Genomic DNA, 20,563 nt, shown 5'->3' on the forward strand with positions numbered 1-20,563 from the left:
CTGAAGGATTTTCCTCACCACAATGGAGGGTTTTCTCACTTTCCACACTGCATAGCCACTATATGGAAACTTCCAGAATGATGAGCAATTCAGTCATGCTCTACACTTTTCTTTTCAATGAAAAGTGATGTATCACCTTGTTTTGCTTTTGACAAAGTATGAACTAAACACAAGTATATATTAACGAGAATCCAGGAGAGGCCATACACAAGTCACATATGTGTGTGTTTTTATTAGTTAAAGCCCACCATTCAGCTTCTCGGAATAGAGATATGATAACAAACAATTTATTTCTTTTTCACTAATGATACTGATGGCCAGTTAGTTTAAGGGAGGGAAAGTCCAGGACAGTTGTTGATAATCATTTCAGCCTCAGGATGTGCCACTTACGGCCTTTCCCTCAAACAGTTCAAACACCGATGCCAGATACAATGGCATGACATCTTTTGGCATATGAAAGTGTAGTACAGGAATGATCTAGGAATAGTCCCTGCCATGTCTCCCGCATGTCAGCTCCTGTCGGACACACACTGCGCGCTCCTGTCCGAGTGTGTGACCCTCCCTCAGTTCAAGCCACGTGACTGAGGTAAAACAGTGCATGATTGTGCTAGGAAAGAACAGTGTTCAGTGACCAGCTTCCCTACAGAAATCGATGGAGTAAAAAAAGCAAAACATTTTTCTTCTGGCTGATGTTGAACGTATTGGATTCTGGTTGTCAGAACTGGTACCACTTCTTATCTTTGTATTTCAACATCATCTAAAGGAAAAGAAAAGGCAAAATAACATGGTTTTTAACAGTCAAAACAACTTTTAAAACTGGTTAATTTATCCTTATAAAACACATTTCATTCTGAAATATTATCTATACTATCATAATGCTAACTTTGCATTAATTTATGAAAATAGGAAGAAAAAAGCTGTTTCATTTGGAGGAAAAAAATACCACACGATTAAGAACCTACCTAGAAAAATCTCAACATTCTGAGAATATGACACAATTCATTGAACTAATTAGCTAATAGCCTACAAAGTAGATAATGTTCAGTTACCTTATTGGAACTAAAAAGAACGCTTAAGAAACTGGAGAATGAACTCTTGGAAATTCTACAGCCATCTCCAACGCACTGAGACTCTAGCCCTAGGAGGGAATGTATCACAATCTCCCCTACATCTTTTTCCTACAACTAATCTGCAGTCAGACATTATTTTTCTCCCCATTGTGACGGTGAAGGAGCTTAGGCCTGGAGGGGTTATTCAAAAGGACAATGCTAGAGTTGAGACTGGAGCCTGTATAGTCTGATTCAAGAAACCATGATTGCATCCACTTCAAGGTACTGTCTTTTTTAAACTCTCAAATATGACTCAAGAACACTTGGTTTAAAAAAAAAAGTTATCAGTGCAAGACTGAGCTCTTTACTATTTACAGTTTGGACATATTCTGAAATGGACTAAAATACCTTGTTTTCGGTGTTGTTGTTGCACAGATGCAAGATTATAACAACAAGAATTTTGACCTACCCTGAAGGCCCCTAGCAGCTACATATACAAGGTTTTTCTGAATCTGGACAGTAACTCCAGAAACAAGTTGCTTCTTTCATGCATTCCATGTTTCTGATTTATTGAGCAAACAGATGACTTTTATTTGAAAATGCAAAGTGGAGCTAATGTACACTGGGCATAAAACAATCTTTATATTTCCTCAGACAAGGAACTCAAGTTAAAGAAATGTTAGCAACTAAATGTGAGAAGTAACTAGGGTAAAACATACAGCAGCAGCACACCTGGGCGTCCAAATTAAACCTTGCTTTTCAACTCAGGTGTAAAGGAGCACTTTGCTCTTTCACACACTGGCATTTGCATGAGGGCCAAACAGGGATGCTGCCTGCACAGTACCTCTTTCTGCGTCCCACTACGACTTCCGAGGTTTATCACGATGCACTCCCTGCACTAAGCTGCTTGCCGCCATTCCATATGAACTGGACTGCCACACAGATTTGGCACTATTTGTCAGAATAAAACCTTGGTCAATTTTAGCTATGTATCCCTACCTGGCCATTTCTTTCTTTCAGAAAACGTGTTAGCAGACTGAGTTGTGTTGGAAAATCAGCATGATCACAATATTCCCTAAGAAACAGCTGCCAAACTGCTGATTCTGCTAACAAAGGACAAGTCTTCTGAAAAAAATCCATAAGCTTCAGTAACAGAGCAAACACTACTGTGTTCTTGTACTGGTTCCCTCTAGTGGCAAAAATCAGGAATTTACACTTGTACAAGGATATGTAAAAATTCATGTGTGTACAACTGGTAACAACTCTACAAAAACAATCATTCCCATTTCCTTGCCACAGGATTTCTGCTGTTGGTTGAACACACGATAGACATACCTCGTGAGCATGTTTAGAAAATGAATCTGCACTCGACAACATGGCTGCAGTTCTTTCTTCTAAGTCACCGAGCTTTTGTCCTCTCTCGTCTAGTGCCAACCTGGCTCGTGCCAACTCCCCGACAACTCCAGACGCAGCCCCTTTCACACCTTCGATTCCTCCAGGGCCGGGGATGTGCTGGGCCAGACTCCTGGATGCCTTCCCTGAGGACGACTCTCCAACTGAATGGATTTTAAAAATATCAATACATGGTGGCATTAGAAAACAATGTTTATGTTAATCAAACTGCAACTGAATTAGCTATATATTTCACTTTACAATATGTGTTTTTCTTTTATTATGACAATTTTAATGACTTCCAATATTTTATCAGGCTAAAATCATAATGTACATGAGTAACTATTCTACATACTAGTTTATACAGTAAGACTTGTCCCAAAAGGTGTGGCAATTATTTATCGCACACTGATATCAATGGCAAAAGTTTTTCCTAAGTGTACAACATGCAAATTAACTTGAGATACTTAATTGAATGCATAAGTTTTATTTCTTCATATTTCTTACTTTAAAAAACACTCTGGTTAGGCTGAGAAGAAAACAGAAGACGTCTGTATTCTATTTAGTCTCTACAACTCGTAGACAGGCTGCATACCTTGCTTTCCCTCCATTTCACATTGCCATCAAACAAAAAGAACAAATTTCCCCTTTAATAGACGATAAAAGTGAACTGTTTCAGGGCCAACATGATGACATATCTTTGTATAAAATTCAGAATCACACATTTTGGGAGAGGATTATATTTGGATTGCAGTAAGTATGTATGTATGCATATATGTATACATACATAAAACATTCCTGCACACATGCATGTTTTACAAGAACATTTGTTTCATTGTATCTTCTATCATCAGCTTGGTGTAGCTATACATTTATTTTTCTCCTTTAACTTTTGCCAACAAGACTTCATCATTTTCCATTTTCCAAAGGCAGGAATTGAGCATTTACTAATATTCTCTAGGCGCTTTATTATTATTTTTATTATTATTATTGGTAGTAGTAGCAAACAATCAGGGCTGGTGTTGTGGCACTGTGGGCAAAGCCACTGACTGTGTTACTAGCATGCCATATGAGCACCAGTTTGAGTCCTGGCTGCCCCACTTCCAATCCAGCTCTCTGTTACTGTGCCCAGGAAGGCAGTGGAGAATGGCCCAAGTACCCTAAGCACTGCCACCCCTGCCACCTATGGGGGATACCAAGACCAAGCTCCTGACTGGCCAGACTGCAGCCCTCTGGGCAGTAAGCAAGAGGACGGAAGATCTCTCTCTCCGCCTTTCTCTTGTAACTCTGAAAGCACATAAATCACTTTTTTATTAGTATGTTGCCTCTTAATCCTTAGATGTATAAAAGAATAAATATATGGCTTTTTATACCAGCAAGTTACGGTAATTCATTACAGTAGTATTAATAAACTAATATAAACAGTAGTTTTTAAAATTTCACCTTGCTTATAAAGTGAGATTATTAGTATACATTGATTACAGTTGATACTTTCACTAGCTTGTTATTTCCAACAATTAACTGTAGGTTCTTTTGACTCTTCTAAATATGTCATCGTATCAATCGTTGCAAATCACTGTTTCACTTTTAGTTTCCTGTTATTGTATCTTTTGTTTAATTTTGATTCCCTTTCCATACTCCATTGGGACTTTAATATAATGCTGTTTCTACTCAGGAACAGTTACTATGTCTTATTCTTAATCCAAAAGGAAAAATAATTAATATGTTTAATGTTCCTGCATTAAATGTGGTATCTCCTCTAGTGTTCTGATAGTTATACATTTATTGTTTATAGCTACAACTTATCAACTTACTTTCTCGGAATCACTATTAATGGTTATTAAATTTTAACATGCCTTTAATTGCATATTTTTGCATGGTCACATAATTTTCTCCTTAATTTGTTAATGTGGTAAACATTTTTTTTATTCATTAATTACATTGTATTATGTGACACAGTTTCATAGGTACTGGGATTCTCCCAACCCCTCCCCAAACCCTCTCACCATGATAGATTCCTCCACCTTGTTGCATAACCACAGTTCAAGTTCGGTTGAGATTCCCCCATTGCAAGCATATACCAAACATAGAGTCCAGCATCTTATTGTCCAGTTAAGTTCAAAGGCTTCTTAGGTATACCCTCTCTGGTCTGAAGGCAGAGCCAGCAGAGTATCATCCCAGTCAATTGAAAGCTCCAACATACCATCAGCAAAAATTTACATCATTATGGAATTAATTGACATAGTAATGAGTAACCAATATGTTAAAAATAAATGCGAGTTCTTAACCACCTTCTGTGACCACCTCATCGACATTTCAATTTTAGTTTATACACAACATATAACATTCATAACATAACATGTTATACATAACATCATATCATCTTAAATTAAGGCAAACATGTGGTATTGAACCTTTTGGGATTGGCTCATTTCCCTTAGCATTATGGTTTCCAGTTTGGCCCATTTGGCCACAAAGAACTGCATTTTGTTTTTTTTAATAGCTGAGTAGTATTCCATGGAGTAGATGAACCATAGCTTTCTTATCCAATCCTCTGCTGATGGGCATTTTGGCTGCTTCCATGTCTTTGCAATTACTGATTGTGCTGCTATGAACATAGGAGTGCATGTTGGTTTCTCATAAAACAGGTGATTTGGATATATTCCTAGGAGTGCTATTGCTGGATCATACAGTATGTTGATTTTGAGTTGTTTGAATGTTCTCCATATTGATTTCCACAGAGGCTGTACCAGCCTGCAGCCCCACCAGCAGTGGAGTAGGGTTCCCTTTTCCCCGCAACCTCGCCAACAAGTGTTGTTGGTGCTTTTATTCATGTGGGCCAATCTTACTGGCGTTAGCTGGTACCTCATTGATGTTTTAATTCGGATTTCCCTTATTGCCAGGGAACTTGAGCATTTTTTCATATGTTTATTTGCTATTTGGGTTTGTTCCTTTGTGAAGTGTTTGCCCATTTCCCATGCCCATTTCTTGAGTGGCTTGTTTGTTTTGACATTTTGGTTGTTTTGTAGCTCTTTGTATATTCTGGAGATTAGCCCTCTATCACCTACATAGTGCGTGAAGATCTTCTCCCATTCTGTGGGTTGCTTTTTTACTTTGTTGATTATTTCCCTTGCTGTACAGAAGCTTCTTAGTTTGATGAGATCCCATTTGTTTATTCTGGTCTTGATTGCTATTGCCTTTGGTGTCCTTTTTAGGAAGTCGGGACCTACCCCTAGATCTTGCAGAGTATTTCCAACATTTTCTTCCAAAAGTTTGAAGGTTTCTGGATGTAGGTTTAGATCTGTTATCCATTTAGATTTGATCTTAGTGTATGGTGAGAGATGTGGGTCTATCTTTTTGTTTCTGCAGGCTATTAACCAGTTGTCCCAACAGCATTTATTGAACAGACCTTCCCATTTGCATGGATTGTCGTTTTTCTTTTTGTCAAAGATTATTTGGCTGTATCTGTGTGGGTTTCCTTCTGGTGTTTCTATTCTGCCCAATTGATCTTCCTCTCTATCTTTGTGCCAGTACTAGGCAGTTTTGATAACCACTGCCCTATGGTATGTCCAGAGGTCCGGAAATGTGATTCCCCCTGCTAACTTCCTGTTCTTCAGGATGGTTCTAGCTATCTGTGGTTTTCTGTGTTTCTAGATGAACCTTTGAATCACTGTTTCCAGTTCCATGAATTATGTTTTGGGCAATCTGATTGGGATTGTGTGAATGTATATATTGCTTTTGGCAGTATAAACATTTTAATGATATTGATTTTACCTATCCAGGAGCATGGGATGTTACTCCATCTTTTGAGGTTGTTCAATTTCTTTTTTAAGTAGTTTGTAGTTTTCTTCAAATAGGTCTCCTACATTTTTGGTTAGATTTATTCCCAGATATTTCATACTTTTCTCTGTTATTTTGAATGGTATCTTGCTGGTTAAATCTTTTTCCATCTTGGGGCTGTTTGCATACACTATAGCTGTTGATTTTTGTTCATTAATTTTGTACCCTGCCACTCTACCAAACTCTCGTATAAGTTCTAGCAGTCTCTGTATTGAATCTCTTGGCTCTTCTACATAAAGAATCATATCATCTGCGTATAGTGAGAGCTTGACTTCTTCGTTTCCCATTTGGATTCCTCTGATTTCTTTTTCTTGTCTTATGGCCTCAGCGAGTACCTCTAGGACTATGTTGAATAGTAGTGGAGAAAGTGGACATCCCTGTCTTGTTTCAGATCTCAGTGGGAAGGGTTCCAGGTTTTCTCCATTCAGTATGATGCTGGCGTTGGGTTTTTCATATATTGCTTTAATTATGTTGTGGATTTTTCCATCTATGCCTACCTTGGTTAGGGTTTTTAGTAGGAAGTGGAGTTGGATTTTGTCGAAAGCTTTTTCTGCGTCTATTGATACTATCATGTAATTCTTGTTTTTCAGTTTTTGGATGTGGTGTATCACATTTATGGATTTCCGGATGTTGAACCATCCCTGCATTCCAGGGATGAATCCTACTTGATCTGGATGAATGATCTGTCTGATGTGTTTTTGAATTCTATTGGCTAGGATTTTGTTGAGAATCTTAGCATCAATGTTCATCAGAGTTAGGTCTGTAGTTTTCCTTCTCTGTTGGTTCTCTGTCTGGTTTTGGGATTAAGGTAATGTTGGCTTCATAGAATGAGTTTGGAAGGGTTGCTTCCTTTTCTATTGTTTTGAAGAGTTTGTAGAGGATTGGGGTTAGTTCTGTTCGGAATGTTTTGTAGAATTCTGTAGTGAAGCCGTCTGGGCCTGGGCTTTTCTTTGTTGGGAGATCTTTAATCACTGATTCAATCTCTGCTTCAGTTATGGGTGGTAAACACTTTTTTAAAAGTCAACTTTGAACTCCTGATCCAAATAAAACTTTTCTTATATTATCCTATTACATAAAATTGTATCTGTTACTCTTTCATTTCAGATTTTGTATCTCTATTCAATAGATATTTTTTTTGCATTTTTGTTATACTATTTTGGTTTTCGGTCTTAAAGTTTAATTAATTTCATGAAATGTCTTAATGAGTGTAACTTACTTTTTTATTTACTAAAGGAATTTTTGTAGGAGTAGAATTATAATTTTCACTAAAATTTGGTAGAAATTGTTAGGGAATTCTGATTTACAACAGAAGTTTACTTGTGGAAAATGTTCATAAAAGAGATCAGAGCTATAGTACTATTTAGATTTTTAAATATTTGAATTGAAGTTATTTATAGGGCGTAGCACGCTAACTCAATACATATGTACAATGTACAATAAAAACAGACAATTAGCATGTCTGCTCCCTTAAACACCTAGCATTTCTTTGTTTTGGAGGCCTTCAAATTCCTTTCTTCTGGTTCCTTACACATTAAGCAATAATTTGTTGAAACTGCTATGTCTGAATTGTGCTGCATAAAACTAACTATTGTTCATTTTGTAAGTTACATATTTGTGGGGATTTGTTTCATAAAATGAAAAACACTGATAATTTATTATAAAAAGAGCAGCAGTAATTTTTAGTACTATCCTACATAATTTTTTTGTTCCTGATAATGTTTACTTGTCTCTGTTTCTTGATCTGTCTCACTGGAGTATTATCAGTTTCGTTAGCTTTTAACTTTTTTTTGTAATTTGTAATCTTAATTTTTCATTTTTAACTTCAGAGACAGAGAGACATATTCACAGGGACAGATAGAGAGTGACTAGATGGCAGTTCACCTCCCAGGTGTCAGAACTTGCTGAATGAGGGTCTTAGGTGGAATCAAGCAATCGACGTCAGGTCTATCACGCTGAGGGGAGACAGTCCAGTACTTGAGCTGTCACTGCTGGCCTCCCAGGTCTGCAGTAACAGGACGCGGGGCTGAGGACTGAGTTCAGGCACGGTTATGTGGGACAGAGGCACCTTAACTGTTAGGTTACACACCTGCTGCTACCAGCATTTCTTGTTGTTTTTAAAATAACTTTTAACATCACAAAAAATACAAGTATGAAATGGGCCAGCACTGTAGCACAGTTGGTAAAGCTGGTGTTTCCAGTGCCTAAATCCCATATAGGTGCTGGTTCGAGTCCTTGTTTTTCCTCTTCCCATCCAGCTCTCTGCTAGGAACGCAGCATAGGATTGCTTCGGTCTCTTCATTCACGTATGAGACCGGGAAGAAACTTCAGCTCTTAGTTTTGACCTAGTCCAGCTCTGGTCGTTGCAGCCATTTGGAAAGTGAAACAGCAGATGGGAACACCTCTCTCTCTGTCTTTCCCTCTGAGTTAATTCTGACTTTCAAATAAATACACCAATATTCTGCAAACATGAAAAGTTTGAAACAGTACAAATGGTTCCCACATATCCCATACTCAGACTCCTCTAATGCTTCATGAGAGCATCTTTTTGAGTCACTGAATCACACTAACCTTCTCCTCTTATTAACATATTCTTTTAGTTCATTTAAGTCACAATTAATTAACCACATCCAACTTGGCTATTTTTTTTAAAATTCTAACTTCCTCTCTCTTTCAATGTGCACAGCCTCTAGTAATCAACATTCTATGTTCAGAATGAGATTTTTGTTAATTTGTTTATTCTTAGAATTTCTACATACGAGAGAAAAAAAAACATTTTTCTTTCTGCGTTTGGCTTATTTTTCTTAACTTGATGTCCTGGAACAAGTAAATATGGGAACTGGTTTGTGTTCCGGCTACTCTACTTCTGATCCAGCTCCTTGCTTATGGTCTAGGAAAGCAGTGGAGAAGGGCCAAAGGCTTGGGACCCTGTCCCTGCATGGGAGTCTTGGAACAAATTCCTTGTTCCTGCCTTTGGATTCACTCAGCTCTGGCCATTGCAGCCACTTGGGGGAGTGAACCAGAATTTGCAAGACATTTGTCTTTCTCTCCTTCTCTCCTCCCAATGAAAAATAAATAAATCTTAAAAAAGAAAAAAAAACATCATGCCTACAGTTTTATCCATTTGGCTGCAAATGATAGGATTCCATTCTTTGTTACTAAATGACATTGTACTATGTGCCTCCATCTCGTACCTTCCTTATACATTCATTTGATGATGTATATGTTAGTTGACTGCTCATCTTGGGTTTGTGAGCAGTGCTGAAATAAACATGGTAGACCATGCATCTCCTTGGTACATGGCATTATATGATGTTACATATGGTAATATATGACATCATATATGGTATTACAATGATATTAGCATCTAATAGTATATGACTTTTGGGTGTATACCCAGTAGTCAAATTGCTGGATCATATGATAATTCTATTACTTAAAATCTCCTGTCTTATTGACTGCTAATTTACATTCCCATCAATAATCTGTAAGCTTTCCCCTTTCTCCACATGCTCCTCAGCTGTTATAACTATCTTTTTTACGACAGCCATTCTAGTAGGGTTGAGTTGATATATCATTGTCATTTTGATTGTGAAAGGCTGGGGAAACTGAGCATTTTTTAATACGTTTTTAGGGGGGCATTGTATTAATTTGGGGGGACTTTTTGTTCTTAAGTAGATTGTGTTTTTTGTTTTTTTCAGTTTATGATAGACATGTTAAGAGTTATCCATCCTTAATCCTTTAATCCTTTGATTAGTAGCTTGCAAACATGTTCTCCCATTCTACTGATGTTCCTCACTGTATCAAGGGTTACCTTTGCAGAGCAAAAACTTATGAGTCTCATATAATTCCTTTTGTCTAGTTTTGACTTGGGGATATTTTTTACTTCTTCTTTGTTTCCTTAAGAATATTAGTCTATTTCAGAGTTAGAAGTTGCAGGGGAAGAGGAGAGGGAGGGAGGAAGGTACTGGTTTGAGTTGCTAGTTCACTTCTCCATTGGCTCAAAGGGTTAGGGCTGGGCCAGACCAAAGAGAATTCCATCCAGTTCTCCCAAATGTGTGGGAGAAGATCAAGTATTTGAATATTCAGACACTGTTTTCTCAAGCCTGTTAGCAGGAAGCTGGATGGGAAGCCAAGCAACAGGGATTCCAGCTGGCACTCTGATACTGGGAATGTCCACATCACGAGTAGCAGCTTCCCTCTGGGACATTCTCCAGGAAATCATTGCCTTCGATAGTGCCTTAAAATGCTTAACATTTTATTCAAGGAATTTCATGTTTTCTTTTATCTATCTTGAGTATTTATGTATGTTTTTGGTTCCCTTGTTAAAAATCAGTTGGCTATATGTATGTAGATGAACTTCTGGACTTTTTATTCTGTTTTAATGATCGATGTCTTGAGTTTTACATTAGTACCATGCTATTTGAATTACTTGTAGTATGCTTTGACATTAGGTATTGGCATTCCTTCAGCTTCAAGTTTTTTTTTCCCTTCTCAGGATTGCTTGGTCATTTTAGGACATTCATGGATCCATATAATTTTTTTTCTAATTCTGTTAAGAATACCAAAGATATTTTGATACTTTCTAGTGAATTTTCAGATTGCTTTAGATAGTAGAAACATTTTAATGATACTTATTTATTCTTCCAATCTATTAGCAAGGGATATCTTTATATTTTCTGTGTCCATAAGTTTTATGTTTTCACTGTACTAGCCTTTCACTTTCTTTTTAAAGTTTATTTTTATTGGAGACACTGATTTACAGAGAGAAGGAGCGACAGAGAGAAAGATCTTTGGAACACTGGTTTACTCCCAAGTGGCCAAAATGGCCAAAGCTGAGCCTGTCCAAAGCCAGGAGCCAGGAGCCAGGAGCTTTCTTCGGTCTATCACGTGGTGGTGCAGGGTCCCAAGGATTTGGCTAAGCCTCTGCTGCTTTCCCAGCAGAGCAAGGGAAGTTGAGCAGCTGGGATAGGAACTGGTGCCCAGATCGCATCCCAGTGTGTGCAAGGTGAGGATTCAGCCTCTGAGCCATTGCGCCAGGCCCAAAGGTATGTTACTTCTATACAGAATTTATTGAGTTTATTTCTTTTAATCATGGAGGGATTCCGAATCATACTGAATGCTTTCAGGGAATCTACTGAAAAGCAGCAGAGGCTGAGCCAAGTCCTTGGGATCCTGCAATTTAGACACAGTTTGACAGTTTTGAATTCTTTCATACAGGGCTATTGAAAATTGTATTTGTTTTAAATGTAAGTATTTGAAATTTTAATTTTTATTGATTATAAGCTAATCAGTTGACATGACTTAATTATAATTCTTTGAAAATGATTTTTAACAAGTATTATTCTATATAGTTGATTTAGCAAAAACTAATCTTTACCTTAAGTTTAAGCTGACATAGAAAATTAAAATTAATTGTAAGATACATATAACATGTATACGTCAATTTCCTAATTTTGGTAATAAAACATTTTTTCTGCCTTAAGAATGGAACACTAATTGTAAACATAATTACTTTTTTCTCCAAAATATTCAGTATGCATCTCCAACTTCTCCACAAATAGAGCACATTTTGTAAGTATTTTCCATGTGTTTGAAAAGAATGTTTATAATTTACTGTATCTGTCCATAAGGTTTATTAAAGTGTTATCTATACCTTCTGCATACTTACTCATTAATTTTTATAACATAATTTAAATTGCTTTGTAATCATAGGTCTAATGCACCACTAACTATAATGTTCAAAGAGTGAAAAAGCACAAACTACTTGACCCTAACTGCAGGACTCTTCAGTCCTTACAGAGAAGAGAGTTAGTGCAGGGAAACAGGCTTACAAGGTCTGGGAGCCCATCTCTGTAGCTCTCGTACATTGTAAACAGCCCAGCCACTGTCTCCGGATTAACAAAGTGCTCCAGGGTAAAGGTGGCCTCAAGTTGCTTGGATCACCATTCTGGACACTGATCCTTCCCCAGGGATATTGTCATTGCTGAACATTTTTTAGGTAGCTAATAAATTTTTGATGTCAGTGAGAGTTGTAAAAACGTATTTTTTGAATCCTGAATAACTTTGTCTTTTTTTTTTTTCAGTGACAATGTAATTCCAAGTTTTTCGTTTCTACTGATTTGAAGAACAATTTTCATTTTTCAAACCATATTAAAACTATGGGCCCATTATCTGGTTAAGGTTTATGAAAATCAAGGTGCAATGAATTCTGCTTACTGCTATACAATATTACACTTACTAATTAGTAAATGAACTACAAAATGGAAATTTTAACAAAACGAAAAAGAATCAAAGGACAATCACCAATTCATTCATTCAATGCAGGAGACAAAGCCTGCTAATTACATGGACAGCAATAAATGAACAAAATTGGATATTTTACATAATTTCTTAGTGAACGAGAATAGTTTGGGAGGATTTGTTAAGATAAATCAAATACACGTAAAAAAATTTAAAGCTAAAGTAATTAACTTAAAGCAATCATAAAACTGAAAATATGAACCCAGATAATGAAAACAAACACTTTCTAAATTATTTATGTAAAATTGTGAATATTCTTTAATCATCTGAAGCTATTGATTTCAGTCTCCTACATAAAGTATATCCTTGATTTGGGATAGAAGAACAGTTACACTAATTTTATATATTTTAATAAAACATTAAAAATGATATTAAAAGAAGTGAAATGAATATAATTCACATGTGATGAAAGAAGCATGGCTTGAACGTTTGCTTTAAATATTATCCAAATTAAATAAATCAACTTACATAGTTCTTCTCTATCAAGAGACTGTGCACCGCCTCCAAATAAGCCTTTAAAGAACCCCCTGTTGGGCGCTTCAGGAGTTTCTACAGGAGTGAAGAGTTCCCCCAACATTTCCTTGAAAATCAAAACAAATTGTAATTGTTAAAACTTCAGGGAAGCTATACTATAATCTACAAACTGTCTTAAGCTTACAAAATGACCTACTGAGGTTGACAAAGACCAAAATGATTAGAATCAGTAAATACTGACTCACTAAAGCTTCTAAGAATAAATGCAGTAAGACTAATTTGCTGCCAACTACATTTCTCATATCACTTTTTTTTTAAAGATTTATTTTTTTTTTAATTACAAAGTCAAATATACAGAGAGGAGAAGAGATAGAGAGGAAGATCTTCCGTCCGATAATTTACCCCCCAAGTGAGTGCAATGGTCAGTACTGTGCTCATCCGGAGCCAGGAGCCAGGAGCCAAAGACAGGAACTTCCTCCAGTTCTCCCACGTGGGTGCAGGATCCCAAAGCATTGGGCTTTGGGATCGACTGCTTTCCCAGGCCACAAGCAGGGAGCTGGATGGGAAGCGGAGCTGCCGGGATTAGAACCGGCGCCCATATGGGATCCCAGTGTGTTCAATGTGAGGACTTTAGGTCCTAGGCCATGCTGCCAGGCCTCTCACATCACCTTCTTTCCATTCATGCCAATACGGTATTTCTGCTGAGACTGTAAGCAGATTCCAGTGTGATTCTCACACACCTCTTCTCAGAACTGACAACTGAATATGAGGTCTTTTTACATTAGAAACAACATGTTCCAAAAGCAAGTCTAAATGTGCAGTGCAATGATGATGATACCTATGGCATTACAAACTTTAGCTGAAACCAAAAAATTAGTAGTTTAGGTATATTAATTTGCCTTCACTATTCTGCTAGATAATGCCTGGCTTCCCCAGTACCATCTTGAAGTAGCAACAGCTTCTGACACGTGTAAGTGGTCTAATGGCGGAGGTAGCCTTCTCAAGAGCACAGACCCAGCAATCATCTTCTGAGACGCTCAACGAAGTTTGCTTACTGTCTTTCTGGAAGACCAAACGACTGTAACATTCCTTTATTCAGAGAGTTTCATGAAAAGCACAGGGAGCTTTAGAAGAAAAACACCTTGAAGGTCACTAGAGTTCTTCTCTACCACAACATAGCTGCTCACCCCTGTCGGTTATAAATATAATTTCCTAAGAATTTCTGTGTGAATTATCAGGCATCTTCTTGATAATCATGTTTTGTCTGCTGATGTTTTGTTTCCTAATTTAAAAGATCTTTAAAGAGCATATATGTTTCTTAAATAATATAAAGAAGACTTATGGACATAGTTAAATCAGCAGCACCCTGTTATTTTCAGATGGACTAACCAGGCAGAATCACTCACAAGTGTCTTGAACTTGATGGAGCATGTGTTGAGAAATAACATTTATGTTTTTTATGTTTGAATTTTCTTTTTCAATGTCATTTTATGCTTGTCTGATTTTAGAGTTGAATATCTTATTTGTCTTTTATGTGAGCTAATAAGCTTACATGGAAAAATACAGCATGAGTTTCCCAAATGCATCAGTAATTACCATTTTAACTTCCTTTACGTTACATTGAATAATCACTGATTTTGGTAATTTTGACTGAAAAACCCTGTTGTAAGATTTCTTTGTTTATTCCATCTGAAAAAAACCCCTTGAAGATAAACACAGCAATAATTTCATATCAAATGCATTTAACCTAAGCTTAAGAGTCTCATCACTACGTTTTTGTTTTTGTTTTTACACTAAGACATGGGTTTTATTCATAAATTTTGCTCTTGAAGTGCCTCTCATAAATCATATATCCTTAATCCATCTTTAAACAGCTTTACTGAAATAACTGATACACAAAACTACGTATATTTAAAGCACAGATTTTGGTAAGTTTTGACATATATTTATGCTCAGAAAACCATCATCACAAGCAAGATTGTGAACACAGGCATCACCTCCAAGCTTCACTGCTCTGTTTTGTAGAAGACTCCACTTCCTATGTCCAAGTAACAGCTTAATTTTCACCAAAGGTTAAATTGCATTTTGAATTTTACATAATTGTAAAATTTGTAAAAGTTGAAAAGTACTTTCAGTTTGAAGGTGAAGCCAAAATATTAATATCAAATACATAAGCAAGTATATATTTCACTCAAATACTTTAAAAAATTCGCCATTCTGTATTTCATGGATTTAGTCACTGTCTTAAGAAAGGTTAAAAAAAATATTCAGGGTCTGGGCCTGGCATGATAGTCTAGTGACTGAATCCTTGTCTTGCAAGCGCCAGCATCCCATGTCGACTCTAGTTCATGTCCTGGTTGCTCCACTTCCTATCCAGCTCCCTGCTTGTGACTGGGGACAACAGCAGAGAATGGCCCAATGCTTTGGGACCCTGCACTCACATAGGAGGCCCAGAAGAAGCTGCTGGCTTTTGGCTTCGGATTGGCTCAACTTTGGCCAACGAGGCCACTTGAGGAGTGAATCGGCGGATCAAAGATTTTTCTCTGCCCTTCTCTGTCAAATCTGCCTTTCAATAAAAACAGCAAATCTTAAAAAAAAAAGAATTCAGGGCTAGCATTGTGGTACAGAGTACAGCTGGCACCTGTGATGCCCACATTCTATATGATGCTGGTTCCTGTCTTGTCTGATTCACTTCCTATCTGACTCCCTCATAATGGCCTGGGAAAAGCAGCAGAAGACTGCTCTAGAACTTGGTCCCCTACCACCCTTGGGGAACATCTGGCAGAAACTCGTGGCTCCTGACATCAGCACGGACCAGCCTCAGCCACTGCAGCCATTCGGGGAGTGAAGCGGCAGACAGAAGATCTGTCTCTCTGTCTCTCCCATTTCTCTGTAGCTTTGATTTCCACATATGTAAACACAGTTTAAAAATATTCAGAGGAAAATTACCCAATATTACCTTCTTCATATGTGCAAAATATTGGGTGAAAAGGGGCTATCTGAAAATGCAGCATAGATTCTAAACTAAAATGAATACAATTGTTTCACATTATTTTTATTTCTTTAAAAAGAAACTTGTGTGTGGATTTGTTGCCTATGTATGTAACAGATATTTATTCTGTGTGGAGAGTAGGTTGTATACAAGTTACATAAAACACCTCGTATCCCGAATTCCTTTGCTATCACGGAGGAGCAGGGATGGATAGATGAGATGATTCAGGAGTCTCAGAGCATGCACTCTGAGAGTCTAATGCAAAGGCTTTGAAGGATCCCACTTAGGCTGCTCTGTACACTCCTGTAGGAGTAACGAGTGACTGGCAGAAGGGAACTGAGAGAACACTTCATTGCTGAATAGACTCTAATATTTTTGTTATTTACCTGAAGGTTTTCACAGGTCTCCTGACTATAAGTCAGCCTCTGAATTTCTGTAGGTGAAACAAGATATAACGCTTGTCCGTTGTTGGTGAAGCAGAATGTTCTGGCTATCCGCATGTTGGTAAGAGGCAAGTAATACACATCCAATAGTGGCCTTAAACTCGGCAAACTTGAGGCAAAAAAACAAAACAACAAAACTTGTCAATAGTAAAGAGTGTAGTTTCCAGTACTGAATAAAGTATTACAGAAAGTAAAAATAACAAAGGTCATAAAGTCTTTATAAACTGAATGAATGTTTGTGTATAGGAATGCTGATAAAAGAAATCCGAAATCCATTACATTACATTAATTTCCTATTAACTAAATATAAACAAATTCTCAGTATATAAGAATGTAAACAATGAAACCCAACAGCATTTCTTTTAAGCCAAGCATAATTCTATAATGTGATCTGCAGGAACAGATGCTGTACCTGTGTTTTCACTCTTACCTAAAAGCCATAATGTGCCCATTGGCACAGAAACATGCCAGGCAGATGCTGTTGCTCAGTGTTACAATATCTCCACGAAGCACAAAGGAGGTTTCTGTTATGTTTTGCTTGTAAGCACAGTTCTGGGTTGGCAGTGAGATGACTTTTGCTTGCTTCTCAGAGCATATCACTGCATACTGGTTTTCACTAATTTCCTGAGAGGAAGAAGGTGATACTGAGACAGGCCGCCTTTTTTTCAATTTCTCCTTTTCATCCTTTTCTTCAGGAACATTGTGTTCTTTCCAGGGTTCATATGCAGGTGGCATTAAGCAACCAGTTGTATCCAAAAATGCCATTCTCAAAATTGCACCTTTTAGTCTCAATATAGTACCTAAAATATATAAGTTTAGTAAATATCTGAAATATGTTTTTGTACAATATGCTTATTCCTACTCTGATCCATAGTAGATGTGTTGAACGTATGTCGAACTGAAATTTTAAACTGACTCACTCATCGGTACAATTCAAATTTCAAGTATGACTTTCATGAGTTTGGAAAAAGGTGGCAATATTACATGTCCCAAATGGATAACTCCACCAATAATTCACAATCTAATTCAGCATGATGAATTATGTAATCAAACATCTCAACTGCAACTGGTATGCTGGGGTATCTGAAACTAAGTGTCTTTCACACTCAGTGAACTACCACAGTACGACTAACAAATGGCATGCAGCCTGGAGAGCTGAGCCGTCCAAATGGGCAGCCAAAGCCAGTGGGGAAACAGTATTGGAAATGTGACTTGTCTAAACTATGGTGGACCACTGTGTTCTGAGAGTTAAACACACACCAGACTGCATTATTCTGTTTAGTAAAATATCTCGATAATCTAAAAGTAATGATTGTGTGGTGAAACAACAGCATTTTGGGATATACTTGGCTAAGCAGAATATGCTACACATTCAGCATCATTGTCTAAAATGTGAAGACAAAGAAGTTGTTTCAATTCTTTCCAAGGTTTAGAGTATCTGTCTTTACAAAATGAGATCCTTGAGGATGTCCACATCAACACAACAAATTCCCTCATTCTTCATTAATACACCTCACACACATGGCTCGCTGGCCAGTTTACAGAGTACTTTTAGTGTGCCTGCATTTTGAGTGTAACTTACCATATACAGTGCAGTGGGGCTGGGGCAGATCGAGAATTTTCTACCTGTGGAATCATGCGAGTGCTCAAAATGTTTTAGATTTAAGAACAGCTAGTATTTTTGATGTTTAGGACAGAGATGGTGTCTTGTATTAAAGTTAATTCCAACTTTTATTTAATCTTTTTAAAAATTCATTTTCTTTAAAAATTTTTCATTTTATTAGAAAGGCAAAGTGACTAAAGAGAGGGAGTAAAAGAGAGAATGAAGAGAGAAAAGGTGAGAGGCAGCAGAGACGCCTTCCACACACAGGCTCCCCTCCTCGAAGGCCCCCAGCAGCCAGCAAGAAAAACAACCTGTACATTTGTAAGCATTATCTCTACAATCATAATTTTAAACTATTTACCAATAAAACTCAGATATACTCAGGCACTATTCTTGTCAGTTGGTAGGTCTTAATTTAGTATTTACATTTTCTTTTTTTAAGTTTAGGTAATGATGGTTTTTCTTCTACACACCTTTGGAGGTCTATGGTCGTGCTCTAAAGGCTGTCTCCATACTGAACAATGAGATGAAGATGAGTTCAATGGAAAAGAGTGTGTGATCCATCACTGCAAAACTGTTTTAGAGACTCATTAACTTATTCGAAAGGCTGCATTAGAGGGTGGGGAGGGAGAAGAAGAAAAAGGGAGAGAGATTCCATCTGGGGCTCCCTGACTAAATGGGTTCCACAGCTGGGGCGGGGCTGGGTCAAGGCCACGAGCAGAGGACTCCATCCAGCCCTCTGGCGTGGGTGGCAGGGGCTCCAGTGCTTGGGCGGTATTGCACTGCTGTTTTTTGAGAGCTGGATCAGAAGTGGAGAAGCTTCAACCTAAACCCACATTCCAGCATGGGATACAGAAGTCACAACAGCTAGTCCATTGTGTCAAATGCCAGCCTCTTCCGGTCTTAAAGGGTTTTTTTTCTTATTTTAATTCATATATTTTACAGTTTATATTAATTTTCACATGTTATAATAGTTAATTATATTCTGTAAATATTTTTTCTTGTAAGAAAAATACTGTTTCCTTTCTTGTTTGCATTTTTGTCTCAGTATTGTAGGATTGCCAGATTAAAAATTAATTTGAATTCTGGTCACACACACACATACTTTTTAAGTATCTGAATATTACAAATACTACATATATTTCCAAATAATGCTTGGGGTATATTCATATTACAACACGGTTATCTAAAGTTAATAGGACTGGGTATCCTATGTTTTCATTAGCTAAGTCTAGTAATTGTACTGTACAGTTCAGGTTTCTCAAGTGGATAATTTAACAACTGTAAGAAGTCTTGTAGAACTATGAGAAGAATGAGTTGTAATCTTATAACTTAATTAAAATTTACCTCACAACAAATCCCAGGTTACCTTTTATTGTGAAGCCCTATAGCATATGTTGTGCTATGTTTGGCAGGAATTTTAGTAACTTTCTCAATAGAAAGAGTGAAGAAAAAACAACAACAAAAAAAGGAACGAACAGACCACTCAGGCTCTTACCTAGAGAAATGGATGTGCTGTAAAACAGGCCTCTCACATCTCCAAGAAAGCTAACAGGATAAAGTGCCGTTGGTGATTTATAAGCAGGCAGCTTATTAAAAAAAACCCTTTAAATATGAAATTCAAAAGAACTAAAAGGTTCCTTTGTACATATGACATGTTTCTATCAGGGTGACTTTGATATTTAATTTGATTTTACTGTAGGTCAGAAAGTATTCTGATTTTATTGAGTTGAAAAATACTTTAAATACTTTCTGTGTAGTTAATTACGAATTATCTGTATTTAATTGCTCCCTCTCATTTTATTTGCATTTTCTTAATTCAAATGTATATTTGTTTATAGAGGAAATTTAAAACCTATAACTCAATAAGAAAAAAATGGAAATGATTTTATGTTTTGCTGCTAACCAGTGACAATTTCTGTTAGCATCTTGATTTTCGTATTTTCAGGATTTCAGTAATATGTATACACATTTTGTTGCCTACCAATGAAAAAGGAAAGTAGAAAGAATCTCATCATTACCTAACCTGTTTTTGGTAACCTAACAAGAAAGCATATAATATAAATTCAAATACTGAGTTGAATGAAAATCAAACTTCTTATTTAATGAAAGATGGTTTGGAAATGAACACTAAAGTTATAACCACATTTTAATTCTATATTCTGAGAATTTTATAAATCTACAAATTTATTTGGAGATATACTAATGAACAAAGTCACGGTTTTTTTCTTTGTGGCTGAGGTTAATTTAGTAATAACAGAAACCAGAACTCTTATTTTCAGACCTATTAGACTATGCATTGTTTGATGAAATCCAAATCCCATTTCTAATATATGAAGACTAAGCATATTTTAAAATTTTCTATTAAATATTCCTTTGTTATTACTTCAAATGAGAAATGTAACTTGAACTTTACACTTACAAATAGAAAATAACTATATGAATGTTTACAAATGTACATTTTTGTTTT

The 20,563-nt window shown here is 36.8% G+C and overlaps 1 protein-coding gene across 6 annotated transcripts in view; it reads right to left on the reverse strand.

Annotated features, from left to right (window-relative positions):
* Positions 1–365: 365 nt before the first annotated feature.
* Positions 366–20,563, reverse strand: part of STXBP5 (syntaxin binding protein 5) — a 180,589-nt gene continuing 160,391 nt past the window's right edge. For all 6 annotated transcript variants that reach the window (XM_058666735.1, XM_058666644.1, XM_058666704.1 and 3 more), the window contains 5 exons: positions 16,921–17,290; positions 16,434–16,599; positions 13,050–13,161; positions 2,385–2,605; positions 366–757 (listed from right to left, as the gene is read on the reverse strand). In XM_058666735.1, the coding sequence (XP_058522718.1) occupies positions 716–757; positions 2,385–2,605; positions 13,050–13,161; positions 16,434–16,599; positions 16,921–17,290 (911 nt within the window). In that variant the 3' untranslated portion in view covers positions 366–715. The remainder of the gene's footprint in view (positions 758–2,384; positions 2,606–13,049; positions 13,162–16,433; positions 16,600–16,920; positions 17,291–20,563) is intronic.

Source organism: Ochotona princeps, chromosome 1 (assembly GCF_030435755.1).
Source record: "Ochotona princeps isolate mOchPri1 chromosome 1, mOchPri1.hap1, whole genome shotgun sequence".
Taxonomy (NCBI): Eukaryota; Metazoa; Chordata; class Mammalia; order Lagomorpha; family Ochotonidae; genus Ochotona; species Ochotona princeps.